Raw genomic sequence first — 19,511 nt, 5'->3', positions numbered from 1 at the left:
GCCTCAAACAGATAAGAGCTCTTTCTCCCACCCTGGACCTTCCACAGATATATAAACCCCACTTACCAAGCTTCCAACAGACCTCACAACCTCTGAGGATGCCTGCCATAGATGTGGGTGAAACGTCAGGAGAGAATGCTTCTGGAACATGGCCAGGCAGCCCGGAGACCTGGCCTCGAGGAAAGAGCGAGAAGGAAGGTGTTTGCCGCTTTGGGGAGCAGAAAAGCGGTGTTTCTCTGCTTGGCGATCTCCACTTTGCCTCAGAAGGGAGGCGATCCCCACTTCATCAAGCAGAAAAGCGGGGTTTCTCTGCTTGGCAAAGTGGGGATCACCTCCCTTCTGGCCAGGAAGGCGATCCCCACTTCGCCAAGCAGAAAAGCGGCATTTGTCTGCTTTGCAGAGTGGGGATTGCCTCCCTTCTGGCCAGGAAGGCGATCTCCACTCTGCAAAGCAGAAAGGCTTTGTGGGGATAGCTTTTTGGGCTGCTGCCGCCGTGGGGGTGCCTTGACGGTGCCCCCAGGAACAATGCGCCCCAGGCGACCACCTAATTGGCCTCACCGGTGGACCGCCTCTGGGTACTGACTACACTCAGGTGATGTAGGTCTCCATGGCAATGCTTTAGTGCTCTCTTGCAGCTGCCTATTATAGGTACTGCTTTTCTCCAGACTCAATGGATAAAGCAGGAATGATTACTAGTTTAAGACAAAAACCTATGAGCATATGTCCCAAGCCTTGCTGCTGCTGAGGTGAGAAGGAAGGAGCTATAGAAAGAAGAGAAGGAAATGAAAATGACATATGCCCCTGCTGTCCAAATTTGGTAGGGATAACCCTGATTAATCCTCAGCAATTACACGTTTTCAGCTGTTTTTCAGATGTCCCAGCTTCTCTCACCTCCTTCCACCTTTACTCTTACTTTAATTGCTGCAATAGAGTTCAAAGCACAAAAGTAGTTTGTATTAAACTCAGCAAGGGACAAGTCAGAACTAGGGCAGAATCTTGCCTTTCTGCCCCTTTACTGTTGCCAAGTTGTGCAAGCCTGCTTTAAGGCAAAGAGAACGTGACTTGCCCAAAATCACACAGTGGGTTTCCATAGCTGTGTAGAGATTCAAGTCTTGATCTCACAGAGCTCTAGCTCAGCATTCAGATCACTATACCATGCTGGTGTGTACACACTTACACATACACACACTCACACTCACAGAGAGTGATTACTGAAAAGTCTAACATCTTTACAGTTGAAATGGATGCCTCTGAGAGGTTGGAGAGTTTCTTTGCTGAATGTCACAGGGAGCCTGCGGGAAGCAGAGTGTGCTTCCTCCAAAGCAGCAGGTAATTGCCCCTGAATCAAACTCCCACTCAGTTAAGTGGAAAGCCTGTAGGGAGGGAAACTTGCAAAGAGCCAGTGGTTTTCTCCAGCCTTTTGCTCTATTTTTAGACTTCAAAGGCATTTCTCTTCAAGAGCATTTTAAAAGCTTTCCTTGACAGCATCGAGATGGTGTATACGCACAATGCAGTCTCTGTATCAGTTCTCTAAATAATGCTCTCACTCTCCAGCAGTATTCAATTTCATGCGGTTTGGAAGTCCGGCCACATATGGAATCCATCCTGCAGAAAAACGACTGGCCTATGGGAACCATGCAGGGTATCACAAAACTTGAAGCCAAGAGTCCCACAAAGGCCTTGGTCCCCCAAGCAGCTCAATGCAACATTCATTCAGTTCGGCTCTCATTTCAACGGCATTTGTAAACTGCATGCAAACGGATGTACCAGGAGAAGAGAAGCTGGTGTTTCCAAACAAATCAGCAGTCAAAAGATACTCCAAAGTTAGTGTGCTGTGAAATTGCATGAGCAGAGAGCACACCAGGGTTGGTTTTCCTTAGAAACTGTAATTCAGAGCTTGGAAAACTTTAGACTATAACCCCGTCCCCACAAAAAGCCCTGATTTAACCTTAAGGTACCACTATTGGCAATGTTTTAATTAACAGAAGAAGAGCATACTTAATTCCATATGATCATTCACTTAACTGCCTGATCTAACTTTAATGGTGCAGAAAAGCATTACTAGGTGGACATGAATTGAGAAGCAGTTACACAATAGTGTGGGTTTGACATCTGCAGATGGATGTGCATTTCAATTGCACATAAATGAATAAAAAGGCATGCCTTTTATTTACACATATGGCTCCCAATGGAGAAATACATACATACATACATACATACATACATACATACAGTTGATCCATCATATCTATGGATTCTGTATTCGCAGATTCAACTATTCACTTTTTTCGTGTCTGGAGCGACTTGAGAAACTGCAAGTCGCTTCTGGTGTGAGAAAATTGGCCGTCTGCAAGGACACTGCCCAGAGGACGCCTGACTGTTTTGAAGTTTTATCATCCTTATGGAAGGCTTCTCTCATGTCCCCGCATGGGCGCTGGGGCTGACAGAGGGAGCTGACCCGCTCTCCCCGGATTCAAAACACCGACCTGCCAGTCAGCACTCCTACCAGCACAAGGGGTTCCAACTACTTATTGATTTAATCATGCATGCTTTCAACCATCCACAGCTTGAAAATAACCCTCTATTCCACAAATATCCAAAAAACAAACCTTTATTTTGCCATTTGATATAAGAATTTTGCCATTGAATATGATAGGACTTGAGTATCCACAGATTTTGGTATCCACCGGGGATTCTGGAACCAAAGTAGATACCAAGGACTTACTGTAAATTAATGCCCATATTCACATTTACATCCCCTTCTCAAAATAACAGCAAAAGATTCTAACACACCGTTATTGCATTTTTCATGTGAGAATAACTTCTAATAATAATTACAAGCAATCCATTCTGAAGCACGATATTGAAAAGCATAATAATGACATGCACATAGTCCAAATCCCCTGGAAGCAATGCAATACCATGTTTCTTCAGACAATAATTTATTGCTAGAGGATTATCAGAGAGGAGAAATGTATAAGGGTAGGCTCAGTTTTTATTATTTTAATAATGTACACCCCAGTGTTTCATTACAAAATAATTTCTATATTATTATGCACCCTGCGCCTAAGAAAGAAGAAACATTAAAATCCAAATAAATGACAAGTGTTTTAAGAAAAAGACCATGAGAACAAATATAGGACTTATTTAATAATATTTAATAATAATCCACGAGGTACAAGTTCAGTATTCCTTATCCGAAATTCCAAAATCCAAAATACTATGAGAACCAAAATTGTCCACAGTGGTGGCTAAGATAGTGACTTTGTTTCATGCACAAAAGTATTCAAAATATTTTGTATAAAATTACCTTCAGACTATGTGTATACGGTGTAAATCAGTGATTCTCAACCTGTGGGTCCCCAGATGTTTTGGCCTACAACTCCCAAAAACCCCAGCCAGTTTACCAGCTGTTAGGGTTTTTGGGAGTTGAAGGCCAAAAACATCTGGAAACCCCAGGTTGAGAACCACTGGTGTAAATGAAATACCGTATTTACACGAATCTAAGATGCACCTTTTCTGGCTAAATGGCCATGCCAAAATTGGGCTACGCATTACATTAGCGTAAAGTGTGGGTGGACAGGTGGGCACATGCATGCACTGGAGAGGCAAGGAGATTGTGTGCTGGCCTCCCTGCCTGACCCAAGTTACCATCGCCTTCTCCAGCAGCAGCATCGTCTTGGGGCAGGTCTAAAATGCCTCCAATACCTGATAGAAAGAATGAAAAACAATTCCACCATATTCTACCGCCTCTGCCCCCCTCCCGAAATGGCTTTCTTAAGCTTTTACTGAAATATATGCTTGTCCTGAAGCTAAAAGCTAAATTGGGCCAAGTGGAGGAACACTAAATAATTGTCTCCAAAGGCCCCAGAATACATGGGAGAGTATTCTGGTGCAAAAACAGGTATTCATTTAAATGTTTTTAATAGTAGCAGTAGGAAGAAGGGATAACCTTAGAAAGCAATGAGCCTCCTAACTCTATTATTATTATTATTATTATTATTATTATTATTATTATTATTATTTTATTTCTCATCCACTTCTCCTCGTGGCTCAAGGCAGGGTACCACATAGCTATCATCTATATACATAATAAACATGAAAAATGTGTATGTGTGTATGTGGAGGAGGTGTCCAGTTACACAGACAGCCTCCTGCCTCCACAAACAGCTATAGTTAGCACTGAGTAGGAGACACCTCCCTCACATGACATTGCAGATTATAGTGAGTGCCATGAACATGTAGCCCAAACCCTGCCAGTGTCCTCCACAAACACCATTTCGCCCCCCACCCCCCACCCAAGTGAAGGCCTTCATGTGGGGACCATTTCATCCTAGATTTTCTGTTTTATCTCCAGAATGGACATCCCAGGGTTCCTTAATTTGCATGACCCCACCCACTGCCTCTATCTTAACCCTTTTCTACCCTCTCCTATGGCACACAGTTAACAGAGGAATTGATCAGTAACTGAACAAGAGGTTTGGGGAGAATTCACCATGATTTATAAGAGTTGTACTTGACCTACATCCAGAAAGCACTGTTAACCCAACTAACGATGGATATGGACCAAACTTGCCATGGATAATGGGACTTGCAGTACCTTTACTGATACTTTGACCCCCACCTGGCACAGAGAAGCCCCATGACCAACTGAACATATTGCAGGGGTTTAGGGAAATTGACCTTGGTTTTGGGAGTTGTAGTTCACCTTTATCCAGACAGCACTGAACCCAGCCGATGACGGATCTGGATTAATCTTGGCACACAGATTCTGTTCCACTGCCAGATCTTTTGGTTTTAATTTGGAGCTTTTGAGAACGCAGGAGAGCACTAGCAATTAACGACTTCTCCTTTATACAGTACTTTTCTACAAACACACTCCTCTTATTTTTCAAGTGCTTGAAAGCATAACATCAGTTTTTAAAATCTTGAGGCCCTCCAGGCTGCTAGAAAATGAGAAACTGGCCATTTGGAAAGCTCCTTTTCCTTTGGAAATTAAGCTCATTTTTGAGGTGAGATAGCTGACACTAAGCATCTGGTAATTCTATGTATGGAAACCCAGTTAATCTCTATTTCAATAAGCAGAATCTATAAGTCTGGTTGTGTGCAAGGTTACTTGAGCCAATTCCACACAGAGGAAAAAAAAACATTTCCAAGAAATTTGAAAATATCATTTTTCAAAGCAGGGCTTCAAACATGGATTGGGCTTTAATTGGCAGATCAATGGAGCTTTAGATTGCGGTCAAACAGATCCTACGAGAATGCCCAGGAGACAGAGGATATCATTTCTATCAAAAGAGAGGGAGGTATCTGGCAGAGAAGGAGGAATAAAAAATTGTTCTTCTCCAATGCAATCTTAAGTAAATTCCGTTGAGTTCACTAGCATTCACTCTCAAGTAAGTGTACACAAAATCATAGCAGTTTATTATCATTTAATACTAAGATATTTATGCAGATTTGCTGAAGCTAATGTTGAAGATTCCACTAATCATTTGATTGACCATCAACACTTATTATAGTCCTGAAAACTGGCTTTATATCAAGTTAAATACAAAGTGGATGAAAAACAGCAACTGAAAAACACTATCAGTCCACATCTGTAGGAACATATTCAGGATGTCAACCTATGTCTAAAAATTAGGTTTGGTTACAATCAGTTCATAAATGTACTTTATAGTATAAATCAGGCATGAGCAAACTTATGCTGGCTGTTAGGAATTGTGAGAGTTGAGTCAAAAACACCTGGAGGGCCGAAGTTTGCCCACGCCTGGTATAAATGATGAAGACATTTTTGTTTGGAAGATACCTGAAGCCATTGACGGAACGAGTCCCAACTCTATTATGGTTTCTAGATAATACTGATTATACAGAGCATATAAAGAGCCACTTTAATTTTCATCTGGTATATGTACATATTACTGCCTGATAAACATGCACGAACTCTACTTCAAAGGTTTGCAAGAACTTTAAAGAAATCATACCTTAATTTTTTGTATTAGGAGCATTTAACAGCATTTCTATGCCTAAGGGGAAAGTTCCTCACCAAACGTTAAGGCTTTCATGACGAAAAAAATTGGTTGCACAAAACAAAATTCTCTAATCCAAAATTAAACTTTAAACCTCCAAGCAACAAAAACGTATTAGAATTCCACATCATTGCTGCAGGCAAATACCTTCCTACCTCTAGAATGTTAATAGCTGTCCCCTTAAGGAATCTCATCTGTTTTTAGATGCATGGTTAGCTGGACAAAATACTGGTAAAGTAGTATTTCTGCTTGTTGCAAAGACTATAAAGCTCTGTTTCCCAAATGCAGTAGCAGTGGGAGGGTTTCCAGGAGAGTGGGTTTGGCTCCAGCTTTTAGGATGCATTTTAAAGGGTTTACACAAGGGTATGTTGACCCTATTTGGAAGATGAAGTTCAGCACCCTGGATGGCTACTTTACAGTTTACACTAAAACCAGGACTATTGACATGGTACAGTAATTGCTAAAATCATAAACCGAAAGCCCACAAGCAAGACATGAACACAAAAGCACTCTTCCATATGCAGTCTCCAGCCTCTGATGCTGGAGGTAATATGTAAATAAATATAATTACTAACAGTTTTGTTCTCCATGACTTTGTCTGTAATGTGATAACATTTAAAGTCCTAAACAGCTTGTGACACTGATACAGTCCTTGAAGAAGCATCTCTGTCCATGTAATAGTTGCCTAAAAACTGAAATCTGTAGGAGATGCCCTCTTCCACGTCCCTCCATTTGAGAAAAGATGAAGTGGGAAGGCTTCATATGGCACCAATTGTGGAATGCCCTCTCCTTCTAGGTCTGACTGGCACCAAGTTTGATTTCTTTTCATTTCCAAGCGAAAATATGGGTTTTCTTAAAGCCTTCTGGGATTAAAATATTTCTAATATTCATATATATGTTTTTCTGATTGTTATAATTTTTAAAGTGATTTGAATTGTTGGTTTTAAAGGAGAAATAGAAGCAAACAGAGGCATGAATGAATTGTCCTTCCTCACATGAGTACATGGTTGTTTATTTCTTTTATACCCACCTTTCTTATGGAATTAAAATGCCTTTGCTTGCCAGCGAAAAGGGAGCCAATCTAACCTCCCATGGAAAGGAACTCCCCAGGCAGGAAGCAGCCCCTGAGAAGACTTTCTCTCTCCTTTCCTCACAAAACAAGACTATGATAGTAAGGGGATCAAGATAGAGTCCTCCAAAAAGATCTTTAGACTCATGAAGGTTCAAATAGGAAGAGACAATATTTCAGATAGTTTGAGTATATAGGTCATGGGAGCTCCCAGTGGCGTAGTGAATTGTACCGCTGAGCTGCTGAACTTGCTGACCAAAAGACTGGTGGTTCAAATCTGGGGAACTAGGTGATCTCCCACTATTAATTCCAGCTTCTGCCAACCTAGCAGTTTGAAAACATGCAAATGTGAGTAGATTAATAGGTACTGTTCTGGCAGGAAGGTAACGGCACTCCATGCAGTCATGCTGGCCACGTGACCTTGGAGGCGTCTACGGACAACGCCGGCTCTTCAGCTTAGAAATGGAGATGAGCACTAAGCTTAGACTAGACTTAATGTCAGGGGAAACCTTTACCTATATAGATCATGAGCAGCTTACAGCAGTTTCGTTTGCACACTACCAGAACACTTTTGATCTGACCATGCTAGTACCCTTCTTTTCCCCCTCAAGCTCTATTAAAAAGAGAAATGTCTCAACATACTGTCATTCCTTTTATAACACTAATAGATAGGGATTAATTCATCTATTTAATTTATTTATCACACATGGACAACTGGTATCAGACAACACAGCAGAATTCAAAGATTTTCAGACATACCAAAACAAAATGCAGGAAGCATATTAAAGGGGACACTCCCAGATCAGAGAAAATACAATTCAATGGCCTATGAATCAGAACCTGGAAATGTTACTCTTCTGAATTACAGCTACAGTCCAAAAAAAGTCAATGCTTCCAGGTACTGCTCATAATATTGGCTGACTCTTTGAAGGTGGTGTGGTGGAGTAGAAAAACATGTAAGCTGAGAAAAAAATATTCAGCAGGCTGGGTGTCCAGCACACGAAGCAGCACTTCATATCGCCAAGGTTTTTTAGAACCAACTTGTTGAGCTGTTTTTGCTGCAAGATGCTGTAAATGAAGCTACTAACTATTCAGCTCTTTCCTCTGTAAATGCAGCTCAGTTGAGTTATTGCCACAAGGGAAGATTCAGTATTACAGCTTTTTATTCCTGCAGTATTAAGGGTTTTACTGCACATTTACGTACAGAATTCTATTACTATGTTAAATTATCTGGCTCATCATGAAGGCCAACAAGTCACCTTGACTTTATTCTCTCCAAAAATCCTGACTAGCATTAATAATTTACAACTATATTAATACAGGATCCAAAGGCATGGGAACATATTGTCCAGAAATGAAACATCAAACCATCTTGTTACAGTCTAAGGAACTGTTTTAGTTTATTGTCTCAATTGTGTTTCAACCCTCTGGGAAGACGACAGATTGTGTTTTATAAATACATGTCTGTATCCTTGCATATATTTAGCAATCATAATACTATTGTTGTTGCTGTGTGCCTTCCAGTAATTTCTGACATATGGTGACCTTAAGCAAACCTATTAAGGGGTTTTCTTGGGAAGATTTATTCAGAAGAGGTTTGGCATTGCTTTCTACTAAGGTTCAGAGAGATTGCCCAAAGGCCACCCAATGGGTTTCTATGGCTTATCAGGGATATAAGACCTTGTCTCCAGAGTGCTGATCCAACATTCAAACCATTACACAGTATTAAATGTCATAATACAGTCCATCCTTTTGAATGGCCCTGTACTATATACTATTTATAGTTCTTCAGACACAGTCCTTTCAATGTATTTATTGCATATATATATATATATATATATATATATATATATATATATATTCCGGTTTTCAGCCAAAATGGATTTCCAAAACATCTTAAAACAATAAAAAGTGAATAAAAGATACAATATGAAATAGTAGAGATGGAATAATCCTTCCAAGTATCCTTTCTAGGCAAGCAAATGCTGTAACCTGCTTCACATACAGAATATGAATGCCTTCTTGATAGTGAGCTCACAGCTAAGAGCTTCTGTCTCACGGATCACACTCTTTAACCACTACAACAAAAGCAATCAAAAGGTTAAAGGAGAATCATCTTCCTAGAAGTCTCAGGGAAACTTATTTCTACTTTAAAATAAGCTGTATCTCTATGCAAGAATATGGTTTTTTTACAAAACGAGAAGAAAAATTGTCGGTTTTGTCCAAAAACTCACTAAACTTGCTAATCCTGATACTACAATTCTTGAAGTAGTACAGCAAACATAGTATGAGAGATCCATAATAAGATCTTCCAAAAGTGTTTCTAAAACAGGGAAAATGATGCTTCTGTTCGATATCTGATGTTTTGTCTTACATTTGATATCACAGGTTGCGTTTTTTATTTAATATTAGTTGTAAGTCATGATTTGTTTTTATATGTTGGGTTGTCAATTTTCACTATTATGGGTGTATTGTTGTTGTGTTTGGGCATCGAATGTTTGCCTTTTATGTTTGGAATCCGCCCTGAGTCCTTCCGGGGAGATAGGGCAGAAGATAAATAAAGTTTTGTATTATTATTATTATTATTATTATTATTATTATTATTATTATTATTATTAAACTTTAAATCTGTGAACTTAGGTTTGGACCACAGCAAACAGACAGATAATGTTTAACACTTCTTCATGCACCATTTTTGCTTTGTTAAATCATCACTCCTTTGAACAAGAACTACTATGGGACTAGAATTTAAGGCTCTAGACTGACCGCCTTTCTCAGTTTTTCTTTCACCAACAGGTTTTTATTTTATTTAGACAAGTACTTGGTAGTTAGCTGATTGTATAGGCCTTTTAATGAGTTTTAATACAACTTTTATTCATGTTGTGTTTTTAAATACTCTTTTACTAGTTTAAAATGTAGTGTTTTAATAAAATAGCATATTTACTTTTTAAAAATCCTTTCATTCTTAGATGTGTTTTGTTGTATTTTGCTTTATATTACAATCTATGTATTTTGGCCCCAGGTCAAGAAATGCAGGATATAATAAATTGTATTAAAAATAAAAACTCCCAAATAGAATAGAAGGAAAGTATAATACAAGTACTGTAAATAAATGGAAGGATAAGGTGAACTTCATTTTCAGAAATAGAAGGCAGAAGCTTATTCTTTTTGCTCCAGATGGAAAATTTCCAGACAGCTGTGATGCCTCCAATATCTTCTATTGCTGACTTTTATCAGTGGTGCAAGGTATAGTCCAAATACTTTGCATGAAGTTGCTCCTGACACACACCAAAAAAAAACTTTGCATGAAGCCATGCTGTGCTTTGCAAGCAAGAAAGCTGTTATATGAAATTAAACAGGCAGGAATTGCTCACACTGAGGCTCACTCCACATCTATCTGTCTTCTATATCTTCTTCTCTATAATAAAAGTGAATGTATGTGTGTGTTATGATTTCTGATTGGCTGCCACTTCCACGGACAACTACGACCGCCACAAATGATGGACCTGCACCCAACTTGGCATACTCAACCCTCAAGTATATCAAGTATATATGGTATAATATCCAAAAAACCTCAGTGGCCTGTTCTAATAACCCAGGCATCGCCAGATCTCCAAGCTAGTTAGACATAAAACTGAATCCCCAAATGGTAAATTACCCCTGTCTTTGCCCACTTCACTTTCACTCCATATACTCCATACCCTCCAATTGGGACAGTCCCAATTAATTCTGTCATCCCACTTTTTCATCTACTTTTAAAACATTTTTGTTTATCTCTCCTTGTCCCATTCTTCCCCCATGTCCTCAGCTCACTTCAGTTACTGTAAATTGAATTCAAAATGCAAAAGTAGTATATACTGTACTCCGAAAACCCAGAGGAGAAGTAGGAATCTTTCTCTCTGGACTAGGCTTAGGCAAAAACAAATACTGTATATACTCAAGTATAAGCCTAGTTTTTCAGCCCTTTTTTAGGACTGAAAAAAAAACCTCCTCGGCTTATACTCAGGTGAGGGTCCTGGTGGGCTTATATTCAGGTCAGCTTATACTCAAATATACATGGTATATTTATTATTTTTCTCTATTATTATTTGTATTGTTACATTTATTATTTTGCTCTATTAATTATTATTATTACATTTATTATTTTACTCTATTATTGTTACTTTTCCATTTATTTTACTCTATTTTTATTATTAATACATTTATTATTTCACTCTATTATTATTAAAAGGATACATAAGCACATTTACATTTAAAAAGATGAAAATAATGTTTTAGTCAGAGTTGAACAGTCCTATCTTAAATTAGAGTTTGATGTAAAGATTCAAAAACATTTAAACTACTGATGCCTCAATTAATGTAATTTTATTGGTATCTTGGCTTATACTGAAGTCAATGTTTTCCCAGTTTTTTGTGGTAAAATTAGGTGTCTCGGCTTATATTCGGGTCGGCTTATACTCAAGTATATACAGTAACTGCAGTCCCTCCTGCCTTGTGAATTCATCCTCATTAATAACTTTGCCCTCTTGCCCACACTCCGACTTTGCTTGGCTACAAGTGTTCTAGTTTTAATTTGTGAAATATTGGAAGGTATGCTCCCTTCTCCTTGGCTTCAGTCACTATTGGAAAGCAGCTCCTGAATTCAGACTCTGTCCCTCAGCTGAAAAATATTCCCCAGCCCTATAAAGAGGTTCTACTCTACCTAATGTCTAGATGGAATCTCACATAAAGGTTCTGCATAAACATTAGGAAGAAAATCCTGATGATCAAAGCTGTTCTGCTGTGGAATATGCTGCTGCCTTGGAATGTGGTGGAGTCTCCTTCCCTGAAGGTTTTTAAGCAAAAGATGGGTGTATATCTATTAGGGGTGCTTTGATTGTGTGTTCCTGCATGGCAGAATGGGGTTGGACTGGATGGCCTTTGCAGTATCTTCCAACTCTATAGTGCCACCAGGAAAAAGAAAACTGTACCCTACTACCATGTTCCCCCAAAAATAAGAGAGTGTCTTATAATTTTTCCCCAAAGATCTTAGGTCTTATTTTCAAGGATGTCTTATTTTGCTCCTGCCTCTATGCCGAGGAAGGCATGTGTTGCGTGAAGAAGAAGGGAAAGGTACTCGCTCGCCTTTCCCTCCTTGTCCTTCCCTTCCTGAGCAGAGGAGCAAGAGGGAGCCGTCGCCACAAGGAAGGGAAGGGCAAGGAAGGAAAAGCACTCGCCTTTCCCTCCTTCTCCTTTGCTTTCCTCGGCGGAGGAGGAAGAGGAAGCCGCTGCCGTCGAAGAAGGCAAAGGGCAAGGAGGGAAAAGAGTTTGCCTTTCCCTCCTTCTCCTTCACGCTGCACGCACCTTCCTTGGCAGTGGCGGTGGCTCCCTCCTCCTAGGTCTTACTTTTAGTGGATGTCTCATATTTGGCAATTTGACCAAACCTCTAGTAGGTCTTATTTTCAGGGGATATCTTATTTTGGGGGAAACGAGATAGATCAGAGATGGCCCTTAAATTGTTGAAGAATTGGCAGCTCCCAGTATTCTTCACTATTTGATTGAACTGCAACCCCCAGCTAGCCAGGGCTGCTGGGGTTTGCATTTCAATAACAAGAAGAATACTACACAATTCCCACCCCTGGAATAAAATATGTAGCAATGAGGTAAGAAAAGACTGTTTTACCTGACCTGCCATAACAGCCCAGTCAGGGGAGTGAGGAAAGAGTAGGAGAATAGCTATCTACAGGGTGAAAGAAGCTCAGATATTGTCCCTCATGTACAACTCACCAGACTTGATGAGATTCTGCAAGGTGATTATAATTAAAACATGTCATGCTATAATGACTTTCTGAAAGATAACGTTCCTGGCTGCTACTCAAACTTTTATGAAGCAAGAACAATTTACTGCCCCCCGCCCAAATCTTATGGTAAGCCTGAAAGGATCAAGGCTATGTCGTGTGATCTTTAACCTAATAAGCACGCAAGAGACTTCGTCTGTAGAAACTATGTTGTAAAATGTACTTTTTGATCTATTAACTGCAAATGGAAATGTCTAAAAATATAATTAAAATAAAAGTCATTTCCCCAATTTCTTAGTTACTATGAAAATGATTCTGTTTTTGTCTTTCTTTCTTTTTATTCTACCCTCTTAATGCTCACATGCTTTGCTTTTATACCAGGCTGGCCTGGCACTCCTGGGACTTGATTATTTGCTTGTTGAAAGCCACCATCAACCAAATTGCCTTTTATTGCAAACACAACAGGAACATAAACCTGTGTGTTCTTGCTAGCTCTCCTAGTTAAATGCTAACAATCTGGGTCTTTTAGTCTAATGATATCGGAATAACAACTCCCTGAGGCTTCCCATGGTTAGCCATGGTATTGAAGAAAGTAATTTCACTGACCAGATGATTACATTGCAAATTCTGAAACCAGTTGGAAGCCGAGATAGTGATTACACAAACCATAGAGCACTGATGTGCATTAAGGGCTTTCTTTTGTGCAGTTTTGTGTGAGTTTGTCTGTGCACCATTGATCATTGTAGATGGGGCCTATGTTCTGCACGGAGTCACCACTAAACACTTTCCCATGGGCCTGAAATGCATGGATTTAATTTTCAATTATTGGTTCTAGTGACTAATTTTGTTGGGACTCCCAAAAGGATTGATATCAGGGCCCTCCAGAAGTTGTTGGGCTGCAAGCATTCTTCACCACTTGCTATGCTCCTAGGACTGATTGGAGTTGCAATCAACAACTTCTGAAAAATTACGTGAGGTCCATTCTTAAACCAGATAGACATTTGTTTTAAGCCAAATGGTTCTTGTTGTTCTCCAAACTGCTGATCCAGAGGCAGTGAGGTGCAAACAGATGTGTAGCAAAACATGGGAAATAAGTGCACACAGTGGCCTCAGGCATAAGAAGCAACACACCCCTTTGCCACTCTTTAAGGTGCGATATGTGAATTTGAGTACTTGCCCAGTGCAATGCAGATGGCAATCACATTAGATCTACATTGGTCCTACATAAAGGGTGCTTCTTGTTCATCTCTTAGTATAGTACTAGGAAATGGGAATAAAGAAAAGATTGCTGAAAGTAAATCTTTTTAGTCAGGATGATTGCGCAGATGAGGCTGAGGGTGTGTGACTTGCTCAAGGTCACCTAGTGGGCTTCCATAGCCATGGTGGCACAATGGGTTAAACTGCTGAGTTGTTGAACTTGCTGACTGGAAGTTTGTTGTTTCGAATCCATGGGGCAGGATGAGCTCCCACAGTTAGCCCCAGCTTCTGCCAACCTAGCAGTTCAAAACATGTAAATGTGAGTAGATCAATAGGTACTACTTCATTGGGAAGGTAAACAATGCTCCATGCAGTCATGCCAGCCACATGACCTAGGAGGTGTCTACGAAGAATGCCGGCTCTTCGGCTTAGAAATGGAGATGAGCATCATCACCCAGAGCCGGAGATGAGCACCACAAGCTGGAAGGGGAAGACTTTACCTTTATCTGTGTTTTATTGTTTCTAGGCATTGAATGTTTGCCTTTGTGTTTGTGTATGTTGGAATCTCCCCTAAGTCCCCTCAGGGAGAAAGGGTGGAATACAAATAAAGATTATGATTATTATTATTATTACTATTATTATTATTGACACAACGACACAGTATGGCACAGCAAACAAGATAGATATGCTGGATTTCGTACCACAAAATCACAAGTCGAACACTTCCCAAGCGTTTAGGACTGTGTGATGTATTTTCGGATGATGCGCGCAGATCCCAGTAGGGTGGCCTTTTGCAGTTGGCAGATCGTAATTTTGTCAATGGCTATTGTTTCCAAATGCCGGCTGAGATCTTTTTAATTATTATTATGCTTAATATTTATTGCCAGCTGAGATCTTTTGACATGGCACCCAATGTGCTGATCACCACTGGGACCACCTGTACTGGTTTCTGCCAGAGTCTTTGAAGTTCAATCTTGAGGTCCTGATAGTGGCTGAGTTTTTCCTGTTGTTTTTCATCAATTCGACTGTCACCTGGGATGGCGACATCAATAATCCAAACCTTTTTCTTTTCCACAACTGTGAGGTCTGGTGTTTTGTGTTCCAGAACTTTGTCAGTCTGGATTCAAAAGTCCCACAGTATCTTTGCATGTTCATTTTCCATTACCTTTACAGGTTTGTGATCCCACCAGTTCTTTACTGCTGAGAGGTGGTACTTGATATTATTATTATTATTATTATTATTATTATTATTATTATTATTAGTAGTAGTAGTAGTAGTAGTAGTAGTAAACCCTGGTCTCTAATCACAGTCCAACAATCAAACACACTTAACACTTAAACCCCTTAGGTCATAAACATGTAAGTATATCTTTTGCTAGATCAGACTTATTTCAGGGTTTCATTACTTTGAGCAGTCAAACATGTTGGTATCACATATTCATGAAAGAGAAGAAGAGCATAGTTGGCTTTTAACCAGAAGGGTTAAGGAATACATCTTCGAGTGCTTTAACTCCACATAACAGTGCTTGCTTTCCTCTCTGCATCTGCTATGCGCGCAGTACCACCTATCCATGTTTCTCTTGAATTTGCTTCCCAAACAAGTAAGCCTACATCAGATTGCAGCCACAATCTGGCCTTTGTTTGCACAAGTAAGGAGATAATTAAAAATCAAAGGAGGTCAATACAGCAAAATGAAATCCAGTATCGTGAGGCTACTCACATCTGAGATTTTGTAAACACAGCAGAGTTGTTATTTTAGAGAAGGATGGAGTTCAGAATTCACTGCCATTACACAGCGCACTGAAAGCAATCCAAGCTCATGAGCAAAAGTACACACGTGTGCAGCTTTTGAGTATCCCCTGCCTGAGTAAACAACAAATGTTGATTCAGGATGGCTACTCCAAATCAATCATTTCTGAAATGTCTGGTGCTGCTGAACATATAAATAGGCCCCCAGAACGAATGTTAATGGTTAGGATTTGTCTTTGAAGCATCCAAGCCAATTGCCAAGTCAGATAAATTCTCTTGGATTTATTTTCTCCAGCATGGCAGATCGTAATTTATAAGATGATGCAATGCTATTGTTACCATAGTGTTGCAATAATGTTCTTGCTGTGTGTCCTTAAAGACTGTGGGTGTTTTGTTTTGTTTTCTTTTTTGGAAAGGTTGTATTTCCCTTTTCTAAGTGGAATTAGTAGTCTGAGCCAAAATAATTAAATGATTAGGAACGCTGGATGCTATAGTTCAACAGTATTTGGAGAGCTATATGACTTCCACCCCTGTCCTATTCTGTATCTGACCTGAAGAAATATACAAGTTTTACCTCTTTTACTTCCTTGGCTCCATCCAAAGAGATCCTGAATTTGTACTTTGGTAAGCACTTGGACTTCTCTAAAGTATTTTCCTGGACTGCAGTTTGAGTACTCTCAGGCAGAGAATTACAAATACATCATGACATTACAAATCCCAGCTTGTGATCTGATGCCAGCCACAGGAGTTAAATTGGGATCGTACTATAATTGTGTGCTGGACATACATCCCTAGAAGTACACAGATATGGTATGGCTTTTTTTTCTTCCTTGGCTTTTTATCAGCTTTTGAGGAACTGACACAAATGTCTGACAATCAGGTCTTCATTAGAAACAGAAATACAGCAATTCCAACAAAAAAGAACCCCAACCAACCATAAAGTATTGATCACAAAAGGTTTATCCTGCCTTGATATACAGTGGGTTCTTGATATCCACTGAGGTTTGGTTCCAGGACTCTGCATGGATATCAAAATCCAAGTGCTTGATTATTTGGATCTGTTACGCTGATTAATAACTTAGATGCCTTGTTCCTAATTGTGTTTACTCAAAAGTAAACCACATTGCTTTCAAGGGTATTTGCATCTAAGTTAGTTTGCTTTGGTCTGCAATGACATAGCCTTAAAGGTCAGCATTCTTTACTCAGATCTGGACTCTGCCCTTCCCAGCACAGTCTCACAAAACTTGTGCTGTTTCAGCTGAATTGCCATTGTCCTAAACAGGGGCGGCATTTTCCATCCTCACCCCGCAGGCCAATGTGCCTCTCATGATCTCAACTGGAATCCTGCTTCACAATTTACACACAGAGATGTATAAACTCCCAAAACTCTCTCCTTTTTTCTTCAGATAGCCAATTGCAACAAGAGAGAGAGAATGCTAAATGAATATTTGGACTGGTTGAACCTGCATAATTTACAGCCTTTCCTAATGATTTTCAGTCTGTTCCTTGCATAGCTTTTCCAAATTTAGCACTTGCTGGGTATGTGTGATGGACTATAGTTCCTATCCTCCCCAGAAAGCATACTCATTTCACAACTATAGATTTAAGAACTAAAATCCTTCCACTCCTAGCTTCAAGACTAGAATTTTTCTTTCGTTTTTTGTCAGTAAGAACCTTGAGATAAAGACTTGACTGTGTTGTTGAAGGCTTTCATGGCCAGAATCACAGGGTTGTTATGAGTTTTCCGGGCTGTATGGTCATGTTCCAGAAGTATTCTCTCCTGACATTTCGCCCACATCTATGGCAGGCATCCTCAGAGGTTGTGAGGTATAAAAATACTTGACTATAGCTCTGGAAGTCATAGATTTGCCTTAGTTTCACCATAAGTCAGAAAAAAACAACAAAAGACCTTGACTACTCAATGGAACTGATGTTCTGTATTTTTCAAACCATCCTCTCTTTCTCATTCCCAAAACCAAGTTCATTGGGTATTAAGAGGTGTATCTATTACACTATATAATTAATGCAGTTCGACACAACTTCAGCTGTCATGGCTCGATGCTAAGGAATCCTCGGAGTTGAAGTTTTACAAGGATTTTAGTCTTTTTCTGCTGAAGAGTGCTGGTGCCTCACCAAACTACAGCTCCCAGGATTCCATAGCAGTTAAAGTGGGGTCAAAGTGCTTGAAATCTACAGTGTAGATGCACCCTAAATTTAAGAATTTCTGTATCTGAGAGCATCAGGATTCCACACTTCAGAGGCCCTCTCTGCCTGACAATTGCTCACATTCCACCCAGAGCCCCTGGTGGCACAATGGATTAAATCCTTGTGCCGGCAGGACTGCTGACCGACAGGTTGGAGGTTGAGCTCCCTGTGTCAGCTCCAGCTTCCCGTGCAGGGACATAAGAGTAGTCTCCCACAAGAATGGTAAAACATCAAACATCTGGGCAAAGTACTTGCAGACAACCAATTATCTCACACCAGAAGCGACTTGTGTTTTCTCAAATCACTCCTAACACACACAAAAAAACCCAGAGCTGACATAAACAGCGACTTGGGCTAAATCAAAAACCCTCTCTGGGGCCACCAGCCAGATATAAACCGGGGGGCATGTAGCATTCTTTCATTGAAGGAAAGAAGCTTAAGCGGCTGAGGGGGGAAAGGAAAGGGCCTGAGGCTGTGAGGAATGGTGGGAGTTGAAGTCCAAAAGCCCTGGATGAACAGCCGAAGTTGACCCATGCCTGGTGTAGATGCACCTATTTCCTTTGCTTTCCTCCAGAACCTGGAGCCATTCCCAAACTCTAGTCTTCAGAGAGTTTTGTTTACTTCGGTGAGTCCTAAAGGCCAGAGCTTCGGGCGTTTTGGACTTCCAACTCCTAAATGCCTCAGCCAATGATAAAGGATTCTGAGAACTGAAGTGTGAAACAGAGCTGAGGGCAGCGAGTGGCAAACTCTAGTCTCCCAGGGGATTGGGACGTCAACTCCCAGGAGCTTCCGATTCCTTGGCCAATGAGGAAGGAAGCGGGGAGTTTGGGAAAGTCCCTGGGCCCTCCCTGCCCTGCCCTGCCCTTACCTTCCTCGGGGGGCAGCAGGTGGGCTCGGTGGGCGCCCTCCTCCTCCGCCCGCTCCTCAGGTAGGTCACCTGCCTCCTGCGGGAAAGCGCCTCCTTGGCGGCGAGGGGCGGCGGCAGTTGGGACTGCATCCCCGGCGCGGCCTGGTGCGGGGCTTCCCCGGGGCGCCGCAGCCCCAGCTGGAGGCCCAGGAGGAGGCTCCCCGAGAGCAGGCACAGGCGCAGAGCCCGGCAGCCCCACGCACGCATCCTGCAAAGGGAGGCCGGGGAAGAGCAGCAGCAGGACGAGGAGGAGGAGGACTCATGCCGGTCGAGGAAGTTTGGGCTCTGGACGCAGAGGGCGGGGAAGGCGCGCCAAGCCCACGCCTCCTTTCTCCGGACCCACCGGGAGAGCAACACCAGCACTGGAACCACTCTACCCCCCCCCCCCCCATTGGAAATAACTGCACCCAGTCTCAGGGCAGATATCCCTTTGGAAATGAATAGCAATCATAACCGTATTGAACAGGTAAAAATTCGGCAGATGTGAATCTCCATTAACATGTGGAGACCACCTTTTGAAAACCACTAGTCAAGAAAAGCATGACCTTGTTAGAAGTCGACCCTTTGAACAAGTGATATTC

General features: G+C 41.0%; 1 protein-coding gene across 5 annotated transcripts in view; it reads right to left on the bottom strand.

Moving 5' to 3' along the window:
- The window catches only part of mettl24 (methyltransferase like 24), a 161,522-nt gene extending 142,265 nt beyond the window's left edge, over positions 1-19,257 (bottom strand). The window contains exon 1 of one of the 5 annotated variants that reach the window (XM_008121062.3): positions 18,892-19,257. In XM_008121062.3, coding sequence (XP_008119269.2) covers positions 18,892-19,137 — 246 coding nt within the window. In that variant the 5' untranslated portion in view covers positions 19,138-19,257. Of the gene's footprint in view, positions 1-66; positions 581-18,891 lie in introns of those variants that run through there. The other 4 variants (XM_062980040.1, XM_062980028.1, XM_062980029.1 and 1 more) reach the window with 4 other exon arrangements.
- Between the last annotated feature and the right edge of the window lie 254 nt (positions 19,258-19,511).

This window comes from Anolis carolinensis, chromosome 1 (assembly GCF_035594765.1).
Source record: "Anolis carolinensis isolate JA03-04 chromosome 1, rAnoCar3.1.pri, whole genome shotgun sequence".
Lineage (NCBI taxonomy): Eukaryota > Metazoa > Chordata > Lepidosauria > Squamata > Dactyloidae > Anolis > Anolis carolinensis.
The sequence above is the reverse complement of the archived record's forward strand: the minus strand, read 5'-3'. Positions and strand labels throughout refer to the sequence as shown.